We start from the raw sequence: 20,573 nt of genomic DNA, 5'->3' as shown, positions 1-20,573 counted from the left end.
TCCTAATGTTTCTTTTTCTTACCTTTAAAAAAAAGTAAATACTGTGGATTGACATACGAAATAAGGATCGGAAACTACACAATCAAGAGAGAAAGCTAGCATAATATTCAAGAACTTTTAATGCTCATTAAACCAAGAATCACAATTGAGATTCCAATAAATAAAGTACTAAGATGAACTACATAAACATTTGCAGACAAGAAACATAAGAAAGAAACTATAGCCTATCCCATCTGTGGTTCATTTTATACAGTTATATACCAGGATTCATCATCAACCCAAATCTCTGAATCCCAATAAATTCTGGGGTGCAATCTAGAATTCAGATTCCAGATAACAGGAAATCACTTCATTTGTCAAACCCCGTAAGAAATCTGCAATACCCATAAACAATGATAGTATAAGATAACACTTCTCATTTGTTTATCTCCCTTGATTATCCCCATCTTCAGATATGTCAAACAAGAACTTTGGTAGTGAAGCAATCCGCGGAAGATGGTGGAGCAAATCCCCAAAAGAATCAATTCTTGGAATACTTGGTATCTGCTGGCTGCCATCTCCAACAGAGCCCTCAGCAGCAGTTGTGTTACCTTTATTATTCTGATCCAATAACTCAGGTTCATGGTCATTGGCTTTTCTGTCCATTCCCTCTTCAGTTACAACAGAACTCTGAACAGGGGTGCCATCTTTCTGAATGAGGGAGTACCAAGAGTTGACCCTTGACATAAGAAATTTTTCATCAGAACATGGTGTATTTTGAATGTCACCGAGCAGGTGCTGGGTAATTTCCTCAATCATTTTATTATGGGATTTAGATCCTTCTTCTGTGAACTTAGAATCCTCAGAACTCCGCTGTTCCGTAATGCAATTTCCAATATGATTCACAAGGTCAGTCATTGACATAGATGGGCGGATTCCTTGCATAATTAGCTGTTCAACGCTTTTTGATCCCTCTGGTTTGCCTGATTGGCTACTCGAACTAACTTCCATCACGCACACATCCATCACTGAAATGGAATATATATGATCACAATGAAAATTAATAACATAAGGAAAATAATTTCCAAGACTAATAATGACAGTTAGAATTATAAAACAGAGAAGACACAAACACAGTCAATTGCAACCTTGCAATATTTAAAAATTTCCATGGATCAGCACAATGCCACAGGCAATTGGGAAGCCAGTAAGAGAATGCTGAGACTATAAGACATACAAATAGAGCTGCACTTCCACAGATTAAAACAGAGGATTTAAATGGTAAAGAGCATTTAAAACAGGAACCATAACCACAAATTGGTTAATATGCACGCCAAGAAGTGGAAAACGGGTTGTTCAGATCTGGTCCAATATGGATCATACCAAATCATGTTTGCATATGTTTCAAGTCGAATCAGGCCAAATCATGTTTAATTCTATTGCCAATAATCCTTATTACGTCAAATCAATCACATTAAACAAATTAAATCATAGATCAGTTCATATCGGTATGACTCAGTTTGCCAGGTCTATCTCCCCTTCCCCCACCCTCCCCTCCCCCCACCCTGGAAAAATAAATCCTCATCCGGTAAAATATAATGGCAGGTCCTACTATAATTCGACATACAAATGTATAAAGAAAGGGGGAAAAAAGAAATTCTAGCAGGAAAATTATTGAGGAATCCATGTCAAATTTCCAGACATCATCTCCAAACTCAGACAAACACATCATCAATTCATCATCATCAAGGGTGTTCTAAATCTCAGCATACATTGCGGTAATAAAGGATACCTGAGCTTGGGGAAGTAGCCTCACGTGACAGAGTCTCAGATGCTCCATGAAGAGCATCATCTTGTTTGACTGAGAGAGATGATGACTGGGATAAAGGTGTTCCAACATCTTCGAAGATTGAGACGCTAGGTCCTCTGCTGGTTTCTATCTGATCCAAACTATGGCTTTTAGATTCATTCGAGTCGTCAAAAACAGGAGGCTGAGAATCAAAGTACGGAGAATCTAGACTTAATTCTGGCTGCCGGCTCAGGAAATTAAGACGCACATCACACTGAATCAATTTCTCGAAATGCTTGTTTAATAGACCAAAGGGCACCTTAAGGAAATGCTTCCTGAAACATTACAGTCGCAAAAAAAATAAATAAATAAATAAATAAAAAATAAATAAATAAAAAAATAAATAAACAAATCTTCCCTAGCTGAAATACTTATTAAGTTAGTATATAAAATAAATAAACCTAAAAAGTTACACAATTTTAAGAAAATGCATATTACAATATACTTCGTAATAGATAGTCTTATTCATCAGATTGTTATACTAAAACAATATTATCATCAAGCAAATCAGGAACAAAACTGGAAACTATACACTAGGATAACTGTGACTTTTGACAGGTACAGAAGATACTGTCTAATTGCAGAAGCATCATTTCCTTGCACATAAATACATCAGGCTTTGAGCAATGATCGGAAACTAAGAGCAGTAAAGGTCCGTAGTGTTATTCCAACAAAGATGTAAAGATCTATTTTAAATGTATTCCCATATATGATTACAAAGAAGCCCATAATCTACTGGTCAGAGCAAAGCTTGAAGATAATATTCAGCTTTTCACAAACTAATAATCGGGTCAGAAGTCTCATTAATGTGGTCAATCAGTTTCTAAGATCCCTGACCAGCAATGGCAGTGGATTTTTCAGTATCTTTCTGCATAATACAGCATAATGTCCAGACCTCTTAACACCTCAGAAATTCATTCAATTGTTGTTTTTGTTAGTAGCAAACACATGAGCACAACAGAATATTTTACCAACGGCTATTAAGTGCAAACTATGGTTTTTTTTTCTTTTACCTTCCACTCTAATTCCCTACTACAGTCTTATTTCTTCAATTACAACAGGTCTATCCCCATTTAATCTAAGTTTCATTTCAAAATACCAACCACAAAGCCCAAAACTGACACATCATAAATATTTATACAGCAAAGAAAGAACAGACACACACATTACTCTGAAGCAACAGATTCTGTTGGAAGTAATGGATCACCAAAACATTCAAGCAATTCTAGTTCTAGATAAATATTACTCCTTTGTTTCTTTTTAATTGCAACACTTATCATTTCAAGCTTGTCAATGCATTACTTCAATCACTTAAAATATTTTATTATATTAAAGTATAATAAATTGAGGCGAATGGTGCGAATATAACAAAATCACACGACTATAAGAGTATTTTCTTCAGCATAAATCATCAAATCTAGTCAAATTAGAGTATTTGATTACTCTAAGTAAGCAAATAAAAATAAACAGACAAAGTATATACTAGTTAGTTGACTCATGAAACAAAATCCAATCACTCAAAAACCGCTATATCAAAGACTTAAGACCAAGTGACCAACAACGCTTCAATTAAAGTAACACAATGGCTAACCTATGCAAGCTAGCCTGTCCGTCAGTAAAATCTGAAGTAGCCTGCCATAGTGTATGTTTTCTTGGCTGAGGATTTGTCTCTCTAAAGAAAAGAGGTTGACGTGCCAGCTGAGTAAGAACAACAGAAGCCTTCTTCAGAAACTAGAGGCTAAATTATGGAATCCCGGATAGATAGATTACATAATACACATGGAGATAAAAAGTTTTTTTATATTCATACCACAACAATCAAGGTAGCAGGTGCTTCGTCCGGAAAGTCTGCTTTCAAACCCATTATATCAGACCACTGAACTTCAATTTTGCTCTTAAGGCCTCCCTCAAGAATTTCCCAGACAAGCTTATGCTTAGCAAAATAACATTTTGCAACAAGATCTCCTTCATATCGAGAAGTATACTGCCATAAAATAAAACTTTTAGCTACTATCACATGTAAAACAAAAATATATAGTTACTAAGAAGAAGAAGAAGAAGAAGAAGAAGAAGAAGAAGAAGAAGAAGAAGAAGAAGAAGAAGAAAATAGGAAAATTCATTTACCTCCCAATTGCCTATCTTCAGAAAGCAAGCTGGAAAATTTGAAGCCTTAAGCTTGTCCGAAGGAAGGGCACTGCCTTTGGTGTTATTTTTCTCTCGAGACTTGGAATCATCACTGGGTGCAGATCCCAAAGTGGAAGTTTTACCTTGAGAGAGCCTCATCTGAATCAACTCAAGAAGTGACGGGCTTTTTCTCAGCCGCAAACCCAATGGACTAGGTTCCTCTAGTGGATTGTATTGTGAAGATGGGGCAGGAAATGTATCATTTCCAGAAGAGAACTGCATAAGATAACGAACAGGAATATTAAACAGACCACTTAGCAAGAATTAATAAGCAATCCTTGGAAGCACTCCATTATTCAATTATTACGTACGTGGTATACTCAACCTCCTGCTCAATGGTAAAGAAATCAAATGAATTACGGAGTAAAACGTACTACAATGAGTAGTGATACATATGTTCTCACCAAAACCAAAGTACATCCCAAAGGCATATCAACGTTGCAATTTAAGGTGAAAGATCATCTGGTAGTATGATTCCTAATCCCCCTCCACCCCCCCCCCCCCAACCACAGGCCTACACTTGAAATATTCAAGAATAAGAAGACATTATTCATATAAATTGTGACCACCTATCATTCTATTAGTGTTTTCTCTAACCTATGCACCCCAAGAATAGGATGAGAATAGATTAGTTGTTTTAAAAGGAAAACAAATCGTTCAATATAAATTAATAATGTAGCGAAGTTCAAATTATTAACTTATATAGATCTTCCATATTCTATCCTTAAAGATTCTTAAAATACATAAATATAAATAGAGACCTTTCATATCCTCTTTTTCTGTTCCATCTCATTTAAATTAAATTTAAAAAAAAAAAAAAAAAAAAAAAGGAAAAAAAAAAAAATTCTTTTTTCTCATGAAAAATCAACATACATTTTATTTCCCTCTCCTCCTACCTTACATTGTTCATGGCACAAGGAAATATCTTCTCTACATTGTTCATGGCTCAAAGCAATATCTTTACTACATTGTTCATGGTCTGGCAATTAGGTCCCTATAATTATCTCCTACATGTGGCATGATATTTCCATTAAATATTCTGGCAAAACCCTAACTTTGAAACATAAATGACTGGATCTAACGTGTATAATTTATCTCTCACACACACAATGATACAGAAAAATTACACAACTACCCTTCAAAATAAATCTAAAGCAATTCAAAATTTTAAAGGCCATAATCATTAATCAATTGTTAGAAGCATTAAGCAAGAAACTATTCTTGGACATATGATGACATCCTTGGCATTACAACTCACAAGCAACCTTATTCACCATTAAAACAGTAAATACTGTACTTCCCTCCACAAGTTTCCAGCTTCTCATTATAATTGTAATTTATCTTAAGTTTTCATTCCTGATATGATACATGTTAGCTTGAAAAAGAAGAGGAAAACAGTGAGCATGTTGACATGCAACTGTTGTACTTTCCTCTCAATTCTTCAAATTAAATTATGTTTGATTCTCAATTATAAGCACGACAATGCAGCATATTACATTCCTACCCAATCTTCCATTTCACATTCCAATCAATTACAAAAAATTAGAAGATAAAAAATGCCAGCAATCACCACTTCCACTTAAATACCATCATTAGCCACTTAAAGATACCGACTTTGTTCAATTTCTAATGAGATATTCCCTACATCCCGGATAATATTTTCAGAGAGAGAGAAAGTGAGTGAGGGTGGGTAGGAGTGGGCCAAGCTTCAGAGAAAAAAGTGAACAGAAGTAGAACATTAACCTTGAGCAGAGACATCCTTTTCAGGTAAAGGTTCACAAAAGCAGCCAACATGTGTAATACGTAGTACTAAACTAATGACTATATTCACCTTACCCCAACAAAACGAACAATCATGATAAAACCGGGGATATCTATGTCCGAGTAGAGGATTTGTGAAAGCCAAATTAAGTGCATTAGCATGATGATAAAGGCATCCTTGTTCCATCTCAATTCAACTACTCAATAATCCCAAATTATGTCTCCTCCGAAACATCCACAGAAGGTAGCATTCAATGTCTTAATCGAAGGGCAAAGGTCATTGTATCACTTGGCTGATCCAGTGACTCATCATAGTAAATCATTTCAAACACAATCTTCCACATAGACAATGTGGTTTTACCCCTGACTAATAAATTAATAATAATAACAAAAAATATGACGTGGAATATCGTCTTTTCTATCCTTCCCAACTCCTCCCCCTCAGACTCCAAACACGAAAAATCAACTAATTCTACCGGATTAGCTCAATCTTTAGATCACTTGGCTGATCAAGTGACTCATCATCAAAGTATACCATTTCATAATTAGCTAATAACAATCTTCCCCATAAACAACATGATTTTATACCTGACTAATCATATCAAATACTTATATGACAATGTGGAATATCCTCTTATCTGATCTTCCCGCCTCCTCCACTCAAACCCGAAACACGAAAAATCAACAAATTCTATCGGATTAGCTCTATCATTTCGCCAAATCACCGATACCACATCATCAATCACAATAAAACACTCAAATCAATGAATTAATTATTCATACAAATCATACCCAATATAACAAAAAACACAAACATATCCAAATCAACTACAACACTGACCAAATTCATTCAATTTAACCTTAATTAATACTTCCCAATTCAAGAAAATCTATCCTATCTCAAAATGAATTATAAAAACCAAAATTTCAACCTGATCAGAACACGAAGATTGAGGCTGTTTCTGCTTCTTATTAAAGGGTCCATTTTCTTCTTCCAAAAAATCCTCGATCTCCAACTTCACCCCCTGAGACTTTTCTCCGACACCCACCGCCGCCGCATACGGCGGCGACAGCCGTTGACGATCCTCGGAACTCTCGAAATGCACCATTGAAATGAAAAAAAAAAATCTACAAAAATTGAAAATCAGATTCAAATTGAAGAAATCAAAATCCAATCAATTCGAAATCTCCGGCGAGTTCCAAGAATCGAAAGGAATCTGAGAGATAACAAAACAAAATCGTCGAAAATTTGGGGGAAAATTAAAATTAGGTGAGAGAATCTGTAAACCCTAGATTTTTTATATTTCATTTTTAATTTTTTTTTTAGTTATTTATATATGGGGTGGCGTTATCCATCACGGAAAGTCAGGTGGGTAGTGGCAGGGGTATTTTGGGAATTTCAGTGGGTGTTTGATCGGTGATGTTAGGCACGTGTGAAGGTGGGTATGAGGGTGAAATTACTAGTATACCCTTTATTGGGATTAAGATTTTAGGGTATGGTTTTGGGTGATGGAAGGGTATTTTGGGGATTTTGTGATAGTTGTAATTTGGATAATTGTGGGACCCTTAGTATTATTGGAATGTGAGAAGAAAAATGAGGTGACAGATCAGTTATTTTTGTTTTAGTTGTCAAATGGTTGGATAAATGGGAAACAATGGAAGTACAATTTACTTGGATTTATTGGTTTTGCAATGATTTATTTCTATTTGACTAAATTAATAATTGAGATTTTTGAAATTGCGGTTATCTTTATTTTCGCATATGTGAAATTGATATCCGTAATAATTTGATATTAATAGATGTACGTTGAAAAGAATCTAACATGTCACGTGATTTTGTAACTCTTTTATTATAGATAGATTATTAATACTGTAGTAGTTTATGATCCAAGATTATTAATACTATAGTAGTTTATGATCAAAGTTTGTAGAATTTGATCCAAAAATATGCAACGAGCCGAGGCTAGAGGGAATAGACTGGCCTATCCCAAAGTACTTGGAAAGCATTTCGATTTTGGGATGTTTCAATGGAATAGTTGGGTTGGACATGGAGAGACTGGTTGCCACAATAGAATTAATTCTAAGACTTCATTATACTCTTTTATTGTTATATTTTTTGAGCTTGTAATTCACCTTTTTGAATGTTTTAGATTAATGCTTCTTGTGTTGTAGACACTAGAATTTCTTTCCATATGAATAGAATGGAGTAGAAGGAGTTTGTGATTTGTGAGGTTGGAGAAGTTAGGCGATCTTTAGTTAGTAACTTTTTAATTCATACGGGTTATGGAAGCTAGATATGGTAAATTGGTAATCATGAGAAACTGAGAAGTAACCAAATATAGCTAAATTAAATTTCTATGTTTATGCCTTTTTTTTTTTTTTTTTTTTTTTTTGCAATGTATGAATATTTTTAGTGTTGATGAATACAAGCCAAAAAACTCCGACTTGTGAGGTAAGGATGATGTCATAAGCCATATGCCTCATTTCCTCCTTTAATTAGGTATATAGGCATCATGCATTCATGCATTGAAGGTACTCCATAATAAAAACACTTAGGTATTACAGATTTCCATTAGTTCTATGAGGGTATCATGGAAATTAATAAATCTTTCGTTAATATATACGTAGTACTTCGTATTACCTAACCATATAAATATTTCATTATTTGTTTCTAATATTTCAAACACTTAATACGTTAATTATAATTCTATCGTGTTGTAACTCTTGTAAGTCTTTTTTTTTTCTCAAGGGAAGAAGATAATTTTATTTTAATTTTTATTCATAAGCGTGTACTATCATACATCCAATTTCTTTTGGGTTAAAATACTTTGCGAAAAAGAAGAAATAAAATCTTGCTCATCCCCATTAATCCGAGAGAAATGATCAATAGAGTAAGCTAATATATACTTGGCCCTTTTAAGGCCTGTTTTCTTCAGCTTATTTTCATTTCAGTTCAGCTCCAATTAGTTCAGTTCAGTTCTTATCTTAATTTCCCTCTCTCGTAAAATATTCAGTTCAGTTCAGCTCCAATTAGTTCAGTTCAGTTCTTATCTTAATTTCCCTCTCTCGTAAAATATTCAGTTCAGTTCAGCTCCAATAAGTTCAGTTCAACTCAATTCAGTCAATCAAAAAAGGCCCTTAATTAATATGGAAAATTGAAAAGGAGAAGTATTAGCTTAATATAAACTCATCAAATAATGGCTAAAAAAATAAGCATTTTTGTATTAGTTGCCATATTTGTCGAATTTGACTACATTTTAATCATAGGACATTCAAACTATGCATTGAAAAATATGATGAGTTATTGCAAATAGATTGGAACAATTAAACAAAAGAACTAAGGTGTGCTTCAATTAATTTGGAGTTGAGCTAAATTTGAACTAGGGTTAATCAAATGAAGTTATTGTTGAATCCTTGTTTACATTATTTTTCTTATTTGTATATTGATAAGGAGCACACAAATTGTATGTCATGTCATGTCAAATGTGAAACATGTGGCAAAATATTATTGTTTATAAGAGATGTCTTTAAGAAAAAAGTTTTGTGTGAGAAATGTTAAGTTGCCTTTTTTCAAATACCATAAAGTTATTTTTTGCATGTTTGCTAGAATTGCTACTCATCTAGATCATTGTCAAAATAAGTTTATATGTTATATTTGATGATTTGAATGATTAATTACATCTAAAGATGGAATTCAAGTGGGCTAATATTAACAATGACATGACAGTACATGCATGATCTACCATATATGCACGAGACACTATATGTTCACAACTAGATCAGTAGGTTAAATTTTGGGAGTCGTAACAAAATCTTAGATCAAGTCTAATTTAAATTGTTTGTCGATTATTCAGTCTATCTCTACACCATAATAATACAGGGCAATTATTTAGAGTCAATTATGACTATAATTTTGTCTATCTCTACACCATAATAATATCGGACTGTTATTTAGAGACAAAATTAATAAAAAGATAATCGATATTTGATCTTATACTGCCTATTTAAGGAGAAAATTTAAAAATAAACATATTTCTCAAAGAACAGTCGCATAGGGAGGACCAAGGTCTGTTATCTTTTAGGATGGCACACTGGCAATTTAGGTAGTTTAGATATGAAGAGGGATTTTCAACACATCACAGAAAAAGGAGAGGTTTGAGAGAGTAAAAACGATGTATTCTCTGATATGGGGGAGCTGTTCATGTTCTTTAACTCATTTTGATATAAGCTTAAACATTTTCATCTTGTACTAGCCACAAACTTGCTCCTGGAATAATCATTTAGTTATAACTTACAAGAATATGCCGAAGAAGAACAGGAAAACAAAAACACTTGAATGTAATTGACTAGCTAGAACAAAAGCTTGCTGCTAAATAGATTGGAATATTACAAAAGAGGGAAAGAAAATTGCTGGTCTTTCATCAGGGGATGGAAATGTTGCTTCCACTATACTTTCCGGTTTACCTTCAGGTATGGCAAAGCGCCGATCACATTGTCATAATCACTCCGATCAACTTGAACCTGAGCATTAATTCAGCGAAAAGAACGAGTCAGATTTAAGCAAAAAGAGAAAGCAAAATCAGCATGCAACTAAACAATTTAACTATGGTGTATGAATTGAAAAAATAAAAGGGCAAGTGTTGGGAAATATTACTAGTTTCAGCAACTCGGTAGAGAAAACCAATATCAACATTCCATGAATATATGTTGTACAAGACAGACTCACAATAACTCCTGGGTGAATTCTAATTTTTTTTCGAGGGATATCTTATAACGACTCACAATAAATTTGCGAGAGACTGTATTATTCAATTGGAAAAATCCACTTTATATAAATAAAGGTTGAAATTTGTTTTAATAGTTTCAACAACTCTGCATGGAAATTGTATATGGAAAGATATCCGAAGTTCACAACAGTTACAGTAAATTTTTGTCAAGAGAGATGCAACCTTGGAAACAATAAAAAAACGATGATTAATGTAGAGGGCAGATATCAAAGTAAGACATTTTCAAAGAGCCACCAAAGTGATCATTCCTCAGGACTCAGGTATAGAATTACAGAAATCAGTTGATACTTTTTATCCCTACCCAAGTTGATATTATCCATTCTTTCATTCAACCTAGTAGTATATGGTTTGAGGTACAAATAATTGTAATGGTAATGAATAATATAATCTTGCGATCAAAGACCTTACATGAAGCATATAAATGTCCATTATAAGGCGTCACAAGAAAAAAATATGTCATCTTTCTTCAGTCATTCTATACCAAACTCCATGGTTATAAAGACATGATTTCATTTGTAAGACTCCTTGGTGTTAGTGCAATGTTTCATTACCATTTCCCTGCCTCCTAGGAAGCAAGTCTCAAATACTAAAGGTCCTTAACTTTTTATCAAGCTTTAACTTATGCACACACTTAACCTTCAAGCTAAATTTTCCCTCCAAAGAAAAAATATACTTCGTTCATAAAAAATAAAGGGTATATCAACTTGAAAAGGCCACCAAGATAATTAGCTCTCTGTTATCCCATGTAAAGCTTGAAAACGGAGCACCAATTATACACAGAAAGTCATTATATATCACTCTTATCTTTCTTCACTCAGCCTATCTCTCTTCACTCAGCTTCTAAGCAGCAAGCATACAAAACTACAAAAGAGTCACAAATAATGAAAAACGGCCATCATTTCTTGCCCTTATGCTTAACTGACTGCTTTCGATGCACCCTAGTTGCATAGAGCTTTTGCACAACAATGATGCAAAATTCACTACACATCCAATTAGCATAGTTTATTAAACTTGCGAGAACCTAGAGCACTAAGCACACCCGAGTGTAAAATGGACACGCTTCCAGTATAGAGGTCAGATTATGTTCAAATTAGCCATAATTCAAGTTCCACAACAATATACCAACCACAATTTCAGTAGTACCAGAGAACCAATTTCATCTAAATTACTAAAATTTCAGATACCCTTAATGTAATGTATTTTAACAAAATATTAAGAGAGAGATGAATACCAATTTGGAGAGACGGTTCTTCCTCTTAGTGTTCTTCTTAGCAAGAAGATGCTGTTTCCCAGCTCTCCTCCTCACAATCTTCCCTTTTCCAGTCACCCTAAATCTCTTCGCTGAGGCCTACAATTATTCAAAAAATACCAAAAATAAACCTAAATTTAATCAATGAAACAAGAAATCAACCACCCCAAATCACCCAATTCCCCAAATTCCAGAAAAATAATTCAAAATTAACCAAATAAAACACACAATTAATGAATTAAAAAGAACCCCACTACCCCAAATCACCCAACTAACCAAACCCAGAAAAAATATTAAAAAATGATAAAGAATTTACCTTGTGGGTCTTCATCTTGTACCCTTTAGCAGCGAAAACAGTGAAAGAAGTAGACACAGAAGAATCAACGGTGGAGATTCTCTTATTCTGGAGGATAATGGGTTGAAGCTTAGAAGATGAAATGCTGTGGGAAGAAGAGAGATTGAGAGTGCTCTTAAAGTGTTTGTTGAAATGCGTAAGAGAAATGCCTTGAGCAACAGAGCTTCGAGTTGGGGAAGAAGAGAGAGATGGGGTTTTGAGTGAGAGAATTGTTGTTGTTGTTGCGGAAGCCATTGCCATTATCGTTGTGCCAGTCACAGTGGTTTCGAGAGGAGAGAGAAAGTGAGAGAGTTTGAGGTTGAAGAGAGTAATGGAGGTTGAGGTTGTGGTTACAGGATAGATTGATGATATGTGATGATATGATGATGCTTACGTGTTATTTGTGTGTCCACGTCATATATTAGAAAATTAAAATCGAAATAAAAAATTTCAAGTTAGGCCTTTGAAAATAATATTCATGAATTTGAGTTGTGCTGAATTAAACGAAACAATTATATAAATTGTAGCTGAATTGTATTAAAAATAACACGAAGTTGAGCTGTGAGTTGAATTGAACGAAACAATTAGATTGAATGTAGTTGAATTAAACTGAATTAAATAAAAATGAATTGAACGAAGTTAAAGTGAATTGAACTAAACTTTGTAATGATAAATTCACAACAGAATAACCATACTACACAACTTAGCATCTATACAACACGGATTTTTTTTGACTCATCTCATCAAAAATGAAAAATAGAGTGTTAAAAATTTGTTAGTGAATGCAAGATCCAAGTTTATTTTGTGAATGCAAGACATAATGATATAGGCGGGTGTGGGAACTTACTAGTTACTACATGTTGATAGTTGAAAGTCTTAAAACTAAATTACATATAATTATACAATAAAGTGACTACTCTCTTCATCCCTTAAAGATTGTATCATATATAAGCTTTTACGAGTGCTTTATTTGGATTTGGACAAAGTTGTGTAGGTGGTTTGGTAAAATTATGCACATGAGTAGAGATCTAGGGAGAAAGATATATAGAGAGAGAGAGAGCAAGTGGTAAAACATACCATAAATGTTAAGGGCCAAATCAAAGGGACGCTTCAAAAAATATATGGGACAATCTTTAAGGGATGGAAGGAGTACTTAACAATCAATGACTTTTAAAAGAAAATACAAGTATATAAATAGTGAAATACGATTAAAAATTTCCAAAAATGTATTTAATTGTTATAACTAGCCCCTTAAAGGATTAAAGCTACATATACATAATCTTTTCTTTTTTTTATTTTTTGAATAATATACATAATCTTATTTCAGTGTGCCTAAATTTCTTCTTGTTAGAGATGATTGTCTAATGCCATTCTATAAACTTCGATTTACACATTATGTTTACTTCAATTGTGTGCCTAAATTTCTTCTTGTTAGAGATGATTGTCTAATGACATTTATTTTTTTGGACACAAGTCTAATGCCATTTTATAAACTTTGATTTACATATTAATGTTTACTTGATTAGGTTAATAGGTATACACTCCTCTGTTGGTTAGACTACCATATCCAATTATCCATGGTACATATTACTTAAATTTTCTACATTGTATATCAATTTATTTACAAGTGGATTATTTGACAATGCGTTGTTAGTTTTCATTGCCATTTCCTTAGGCTATTTGGATATGAGACATAAGACTTATTCTAAGGTCAAGATCTTCTCAAACCCCAATACTATTAAACTCTAAAGAGCTTGGGAAAGAGATCGGTCAAGCTACTTCATACATGCCTCCCAACTTTCACAATAGCTGAGTTATGCAGAAGAATCAAGATAACAGGCACTCCAGGAGAGCTCATTGAATACAGCTAGTCAAAATCTATACAGACAAATCGAACAGATCAAGCGAGGATCAATAGAATACAACCTTACATACTAAGGAACATGCTGGTACTTGAGTTACATATAATTGTAGCAAAATTCAACTGTGATCAAGTGCTCTACAAAACTCTACCATACATTATGATCTTGAAATTATGGCAACAGATTCCCATTCCAAACTGCATATGATATCCTGCAGGACAATAAAAAGATGGTTACAGTGAGAAATTTTAGTTCAATATATAATTCAATGCGTTATCACTTTCAACCGCATATTATGCTCCCACTTACAGAGTAATTTTGTTTGTCAATGTCAAAGCTGTTGATGGCACAGGGTTCTTCCAACAGTTCAATTGGTTCTGCACCTATTAAACATGCGGAGCAGAAAATCAGACCTTGGTTTAAGTTCAAGAGAATTATCAACTTAAAATTAAGCTGAATTACATCCCTAAATAAAAGATCACGTTTAATTGGAAATTTCATAAAGTGGTTTAAATTAATACCTTCACTATGACATTTTAACAACACCATGCTAAAGCAATCCTTCTTTAAAATCTTAATTGATGAATTTATAGTGGCTTGTTTTTTTTTTTTGGACTGCACAAAATGGAAATGTGGCCTGTAAGAAGTTTTATTTATCATATATCCCTTAGCATCAAACTGGACGTCTGACTTCTACTTACAAAGTTTTTAGAACTTGTAAAAGAATTTTAAGCTGATTGAAGATGAAGTCTGGAATTTGAGACTGGAAGGAATGAAGTAATAGGCCAGAATACCACATCAATGACCAAATATCAGGAGATTAATTTTATACCTGGCTCAAGGACAGCAAGTATCCCCTCTTCAGAGCACATCATTACAGGCAACATTGATGAGGACACACTGGCAGTATTTGAAGACTGCAAGTGACAGTCAAACTGTACCTCCCACACTTCACTTTCTGAAATTGACTGGGACGGTCTCTCGCCAATCCCAACTCCAGAGAGAATAATTGGCTGTTGTGGCCACCTCAAATCCCAAGCAAAAACAGTACCAGAGGAGCCTCCTGCCTTCAAACATTACGTGATAAGAAACCAAAAAAGGCAGAACAATAAAGGTATGCTTGAATTACTATATGCATATGAACAAATAAAAATCAATAAGTGGTTTTATTCAGGTTAATACGGTAAAGCAAAAGAGTAAGAACTTTTTTCCACAATCTTAATAATTTGTCACAAATTTTTTAACTCCAAGAATTCAGTGCATAGTGTCAATGGAGGTCTAATCTTAAGGCTCAAAAAGGCAGCAAATTATGGCCTTCGCTGTTTCCTTATTTAATTTATACAAGTATTAACCTGACTACTTTTTCTTGAAATTTCTTACCAAAAAAATTAAAAACCAAAATAAAATCTCTCTACTTCTCACAGTTCCCATCTTCTCACCTTCCCATCTTCTCACCTTCCCATCAATGCCTCCCCCTAGACCCCTAGTCACAAGCCATCATAGTGAACCTCATAAGCTGTTAACCAGAATATTCAACAGTATCCATCTCCAATTGCAGGAATGTACTATAACCTAATTACAAAGTTCTATCGTAACAAAAACTCAATAAACTAAAAGCATGCTATAACTTTCAGCATTTATAAGAAATCAAAGCTTCAAAATTGTTTTGTTACTAGCTATTGAGTGCCTTCTAGATCAAGATCATATAGAAGTATAGAACAAGATTCAAAGAAAATTTTAGACTACAGAAGAGAGGCAAAGAAGCATAAATTGTGGCACTCCTCCCCTCTGACCAAAAAAAGAAACCACACCAATCAAAGTCATAAATAAAGGTTCCAGCTTAATAGTATGTCATTATATGACATATATAATAGGCTATAGTATACACAGGGGAAGATAACAAGAAAACTCTACTACACCAGCAACAGATTAAAAGTTCATCTTACCATACAGGTGTGCTTCCTTGATGGATGAATATCGATGGAATGCACAACTCCGGAAGCAGTTTTCTGAGACCTACAATATTATGTGTTAGTAAATTTTTCGAACACTCGTAATTTTAGCTCATAAGGATTTATACACTTCTCTTTTTTCTTTTTCTTTTTTTTTTTATTATTATTTGTAATACGTCATTTGGCACGCTATTTGAAGAAGTGATTTGAAAAGGTAAACAGACATACTAGGCTATAAAATTTAAACCATAACAACTTAAAACTTTTGTCTAGACAGGATCTGTTCTATAGACTCGTACCTTTGTATTTTTAAGTGCAAAAACACTTTTGTCTTATCGTTGCTAAAAAATTTTCAATTAACTTGTCCGTTTAGTCTTAAAGTGTGTGCCAACTGCCAAGTAAATAAAAATTAAAAAAGTTTTTTTTTCCTAGATAAAAGTGACACCCATTGTATTTCTACTAGTAGCATGCCACTTCTATATTTTAAACCAAAATGTGAAATCAATGCGCATATACAATCCACGCCATAATCATCACATACATTCTGTGTCACTTCGTACTTCATCAGAATATGAAGGTTACCAGTCACTAATCCAGCAGTCCATGGCAGTAACAAGCTTCTTTTTGTTCTTTTCACCTTATTTTAATTTATTTTACTATCACTTAGATAACTTTTCAGCACACCCAACTGAGCCTTGCTTCCAAAATATGAACATAATAAACACTTCAACATATACACTTCTTTAGAGTTAAAAATCACCCATCATAACCAAAAGTATAATCATGTATATCAAGAGAAAGTATTTGCTAACAGGATCTCCAGGCCTACTCACTATATGATGATTCAGTCACTTCAGCTTGTACTCTAAGAAATACGAAGTCAATCCAAAATTTTCTCCTGATTCAGATAAGGAAATTTTTTTAAACTAGATAAGCCAGGAAGGATAGGAACCCTCCATGTGTATTTAACAATAGCGGCTATTTTTTTTTCCCCCACAATCCAAGGATAAGTCCATACAAGACATTGAACACACCACTTTACCATTAAAAAGCTAATAACGAATCTTATCCATAAATATTGAGTAACTTGCCCTTCACGAGAACATTCTAATTCCAACTACATTGCATATTTTCTTCCTTTTTAGATCATTTGAACTGTAGAAGCCTCACCAGTGATAGACAATCAGTCCAAATTTATCATCAAAATCCAAAAAATACTTCAAGTCTTATTCTTGATCATTGCTCCATTGCAAGTACATAGTCCAAATTTATCATCAAAATCCAAAAAATACTTCAAGTCTTATTCTTGATCATTGCTCCATTGCAAGTACATAGTACAAATTTATCATCAAAATCAGTCCAAATTTATCATCAAAATCCAAAAAATACTTCAAGTCTTATTCTTGATCATTGCTCCATTGCAAGTACATAGTACAACCCTTTTACACTAAAATCTGATGAGAAACCACATCCAAATTCCTAGCTAACTTATGAATTACATAAAAAGGGTCCAACACTCCAAACGAAACAATCCATAATACTTCCTCCTGCTTATAGCATTAGTAACATACACTATCATAGAATGTCCGAAAAAAGTATCACCATTCCAATCGAAAGTCATAGAATTTCTGAAGACGAAACAACTAATTATAATTTAGTAACTACATGGATAGCGAGAGCACTTCAAACAACCAAAATCCCAATAATGATCAACACTAAACTACAAACAACAATCAAGCTAAAAACAACTTTAAAAGTATAATCCAAAAATTAGAATTGAATAGCATTGAATTCTCTTACCATTTACCCTTAAACTGCAATGCAGGTTCACCAGGCTTCCTCCTCTGATCCCACCATTGAAGACTACACCCCAACCCACCAGTAGCAAACTCCATGGGAGACGCCCATTTCACCGCGGTATACGAAACCAGCCCATCGCTATCGAAAACCCGGCGATAACTCGCCTTCCCACCCCCGAAACCCACCATATTCACCCTCCCATCTTCCCCAACACTCACACATTCTCTCTCCAAAACATCAATACACGAAATGGGTCCAACATGAAACCCATCATCCTGCAAAGAAAGCGATGAATCAAGGGTTACCTCCCCAGAAGAGGAGTAATTAGGAGTGAGAAAATCGAGGGAACCTGAGAATGTGGAGAATGCAATTAGGGATTGTGAGGTTTTCAGAGAGGAAGTTCTAGAGAGAGAAGGGGAGGAAGAAGAGAGAGGAGAGAGAATGGGTTTAGGGTTTTCGGAATTGGGGAAATCGAGAGAGTGAAGTTCAATTGTTGAAGATGAAGAATTGGGGTCGAACAAAGAGAATACGACAAATTTGTCAAAGGCGGAAAATGGGGGTAACCATCGTACTGCATCGATGAATTTGGATTGAGGAAGACGATGAATTTGAAGGTTTTGGTGTTGCTGGGTTTGGGATTGGAGAACCGCCATTGTTAGGGTTTTTGAGGTTTTAGCAAAGTGTTGGTTAATTTAGGGGTGATGGTTTTTACTCTTTTTGTTAGTGCTATTTGTGTAAATTAGAGAAGGAGAAAACAATAATGAAAACATATGAAACCACTCATAATAATAATACTGCATAATTAACTTGACAAAGTACAAAGCATTCTACGACTTATATAAGCTAACCTTAACCCCAACTAATCCCTACTCCCTCCGTTCCTAAATTACATTCTCTTTGGAAATTTACACGGGAATTAAGGAGGGAAGAATAAGACAAATACAATAATTAGATAGTGCAATGGGAAGTACAAAGATAGAGTAGTTATTATTCATGACATGTCATCAATCCTTTGCAAAAAAAAAGGACCAATCACATGTTCCTAATTGAAAAATTTTAACTAATCATATTCATTGTAATTTGGCACAAGTATTATGAGTGAGATTAGGTAAGGATGAGTGAGAAAGCATTAAATATAAAACAGAAAAAGAGAGTTGATTTACTAAAAAAAACATACCAAAAATAGAAAGGAGGAATGTAATTTTGGAATACCAAAAATAGAAAGGAGGAATGTAATTTAGGGACGGAGGGAGTACTATTTAGCCCCACTAACTAACATGATTCTCAAAGTGGAGAAACAAACTCCACGTACTACTACACTATGACCATTAACATTGACTAAAATAATAACTACTATTATTGACTCCTAATATTAAGCAACTAGTGATAACTAACTAACTAAAAGATAGGAAACCACAACATCCCTAATAATTTGAAGCAATATACACCAACACTTTTTAGTGTCTAGTTGTTCTTGACTATCTTGAGTTTGTTCATGTTTTAAATCAAGATTTATGATTTTGAGTATAAGATCAAAATTTTCGAATTGAATTACGGAATAATAGGAATGCATTTTACGATTGGATGATATAATAGCCTAATATTACAATTTAATTATAAATCTGAGTGTTTTTTAATTTTAGATACACCCGAATGTATAATGGACACTTTCGTTTAAGTGGTTTATAATTTTATTTTTGAAACAAATATAAGTTTGATGATTCTAGGTGGATTTGATTGTTTATATAAGGCTCTTGATTAGTTATAAACTCAACTTTGATGGGGTAAAGCCGAAAAGGTAAGACTATCATTATAGTTTAACTTGGGAAATCCTTATTGTTTAATCATTCAACCTACCTAAATTTAGACTTGTTAATTTGGGTCAATTGGTTTTTTTTTTTTTTTTTTGAAACAAATTTGGGTCAATTGGTTAGTTTTGGTTATATTTTGGATTGTGTAAAAAATAAAAAATAAAAATTCTCAAATAGTGTGAAAACAGAGTATCACAATATGATAAATGAGTCGCATCGGGTCAAATTTGAGGTGGGTTAGGCTCTCTCAACAGTGCCTTCTTGAAAGTATATCAAAGGAAGCTAAGTTCAAGTGAAAACTAATAAGTATATATGTTGATATCTATTTTTTTTTGAAAACTATATGTTGATATCTATTCTTCATCATAAGTTTGTGTTTTGTGAAGAAAATATAGACTTGATTTAAACTATATTTATTAAACTATCTAGCAAATGAGGTGGTAATTTAAACATAAACATTTTTCTTCTTTGTATAATTTGTCATTATCAACAAAAACTTTTGCATAATAATTAACGCAAATGTTTTAGTTATGTCTAGTTGATTTGGCGTGTCGTATGTATTTGTCTAAATTCTTAACAATGGAACTTTTCAAAGATAAGTTTTTGAGAATTTTCATTAAAGAGAACTCATGTTAGAATTTTCAAAATATGACATGTAATAATCCTGTAATCACATTTTTTTTTTAGTGATTACAAAAGATATTAAATGTTGAGTAGTAGTTACATACTTCCTCCGTTTTCTTTTACTTGCAACACTTCGCTAAAAAGGAAATGTCATAATACTTGCAACACACTATAAAAGGAAAATTACTTTAGGGAAACTATACAATATCCCTTATTTTAAAGCACATGGCCCATTAAATTACACTCCTAACAACCACTCACCTATTTTAAAGTTTATTATATCATATAAACCCCACCTTTCTTAATTACCGCGCTAAAGGGTGTGTTGCATCCAAAAGAAAACGGAGGAAGTATATACTTTGTTTCCTCACTGACGAACTG

The 20,573-nt window shown here is 33.6% G+C and overlaps 3 protein-coding genes across 3 annotated transcripts; all 3 read right to left on the bottom strand.

Annotated features, from left to right (window-relative positions):
* Positions 1-104: 104 nt before the first annotated feature.
* Positions 105-7,060, bottom strand: LOC145611630 (uncharacterized). Its single transcript, XM_081666974.1, has 6 exons — positions 6,706-7,060; positions 3,953-4,228; positions 3,639-3,812; positions 3,420-3,526; positions 1,772-2,103; positions 105-1,007 (listed from the first exon to the last, which is right to left on the bottom strand). Exons 1-6 carry the CDS (start codon positions 6,880-6,882, stop codon positions 424-426), a joined length of 1,650 nt encoding a protein of 549 aa, XP_081523100.1. The 5' UTR covers positions 6,883-7,060; the 3' UTR covers positions 105-423.
* A 2,963-nt stretch (positions 7,061-10,023) lies between these two features.
* On the bottom strand, positions 10,024-12,501 carry LOC145611446 (large ribosomal subunit protein bL35c). The gene is made up of 3 exons (XM_081666776.1): positions 12,126-12,501; positions 11,792-11,908; positions 10,024-10,294 (listed from the first exon to the last, which is right to left on the bottom strand). Exons 1-3 carry the CDS (start codon positions 12,402-12,404, stop codon positions 10,220-10,222), a joined length of 471 nt encoding a protein of 156 aa, XP_081522902.1. The 5' UTR covers positions 12,405-12,501; the 3' UTR covers positions 10,024-10,219.
* Positions 12,502-13,957: 1,456 nt separating this feature from the next.
* LOC145611445 (nuclear pore complex protein NUP43-like) lies at positions 13,958-18,470 on the bottom strand. The gene is made up of 5 exons (XM_081666775.1): positions 17,758-18,470; positions 15,952-16,021; positions 14,838-15,072; positions 14,315-14,388; positions 13,958-14,216 (listed from the first exon to the last, which is right to left on the bottom strand). Exons 1-5 carry the CDS (start codon positions 18,408-18,410, stop codon positions 14,163-14,165), a joined length of 1,086 nt encoding a protein of 361 aa, XP_081522901.1. The 5' UTR covers positions 18,411-18,470; the 3' UTR covers positions 13,958-14,162.
* Positions 18,471-20,573: the final 2,103 nt, after the last annotated feature.

Source organism: Chenopodium album, chromosome 24, assembly GCF_948465745.1.
Source record: "Chenopodium album chromosome 24, dcCheAlbu1.1, whole genome shotgun sequence".
NCBI lineage: Eukaryota > Viridiplantae > Streptophyta > Magnoliopsida > Caryophyllales > Amaranthaceae > Chenopodium > Chenopodium album.
The sequence above is the reverse complement of the archived record's forward strand: the minus strand, read 5'-3'. Positions and strand labels throughout refer to the sequence as shown.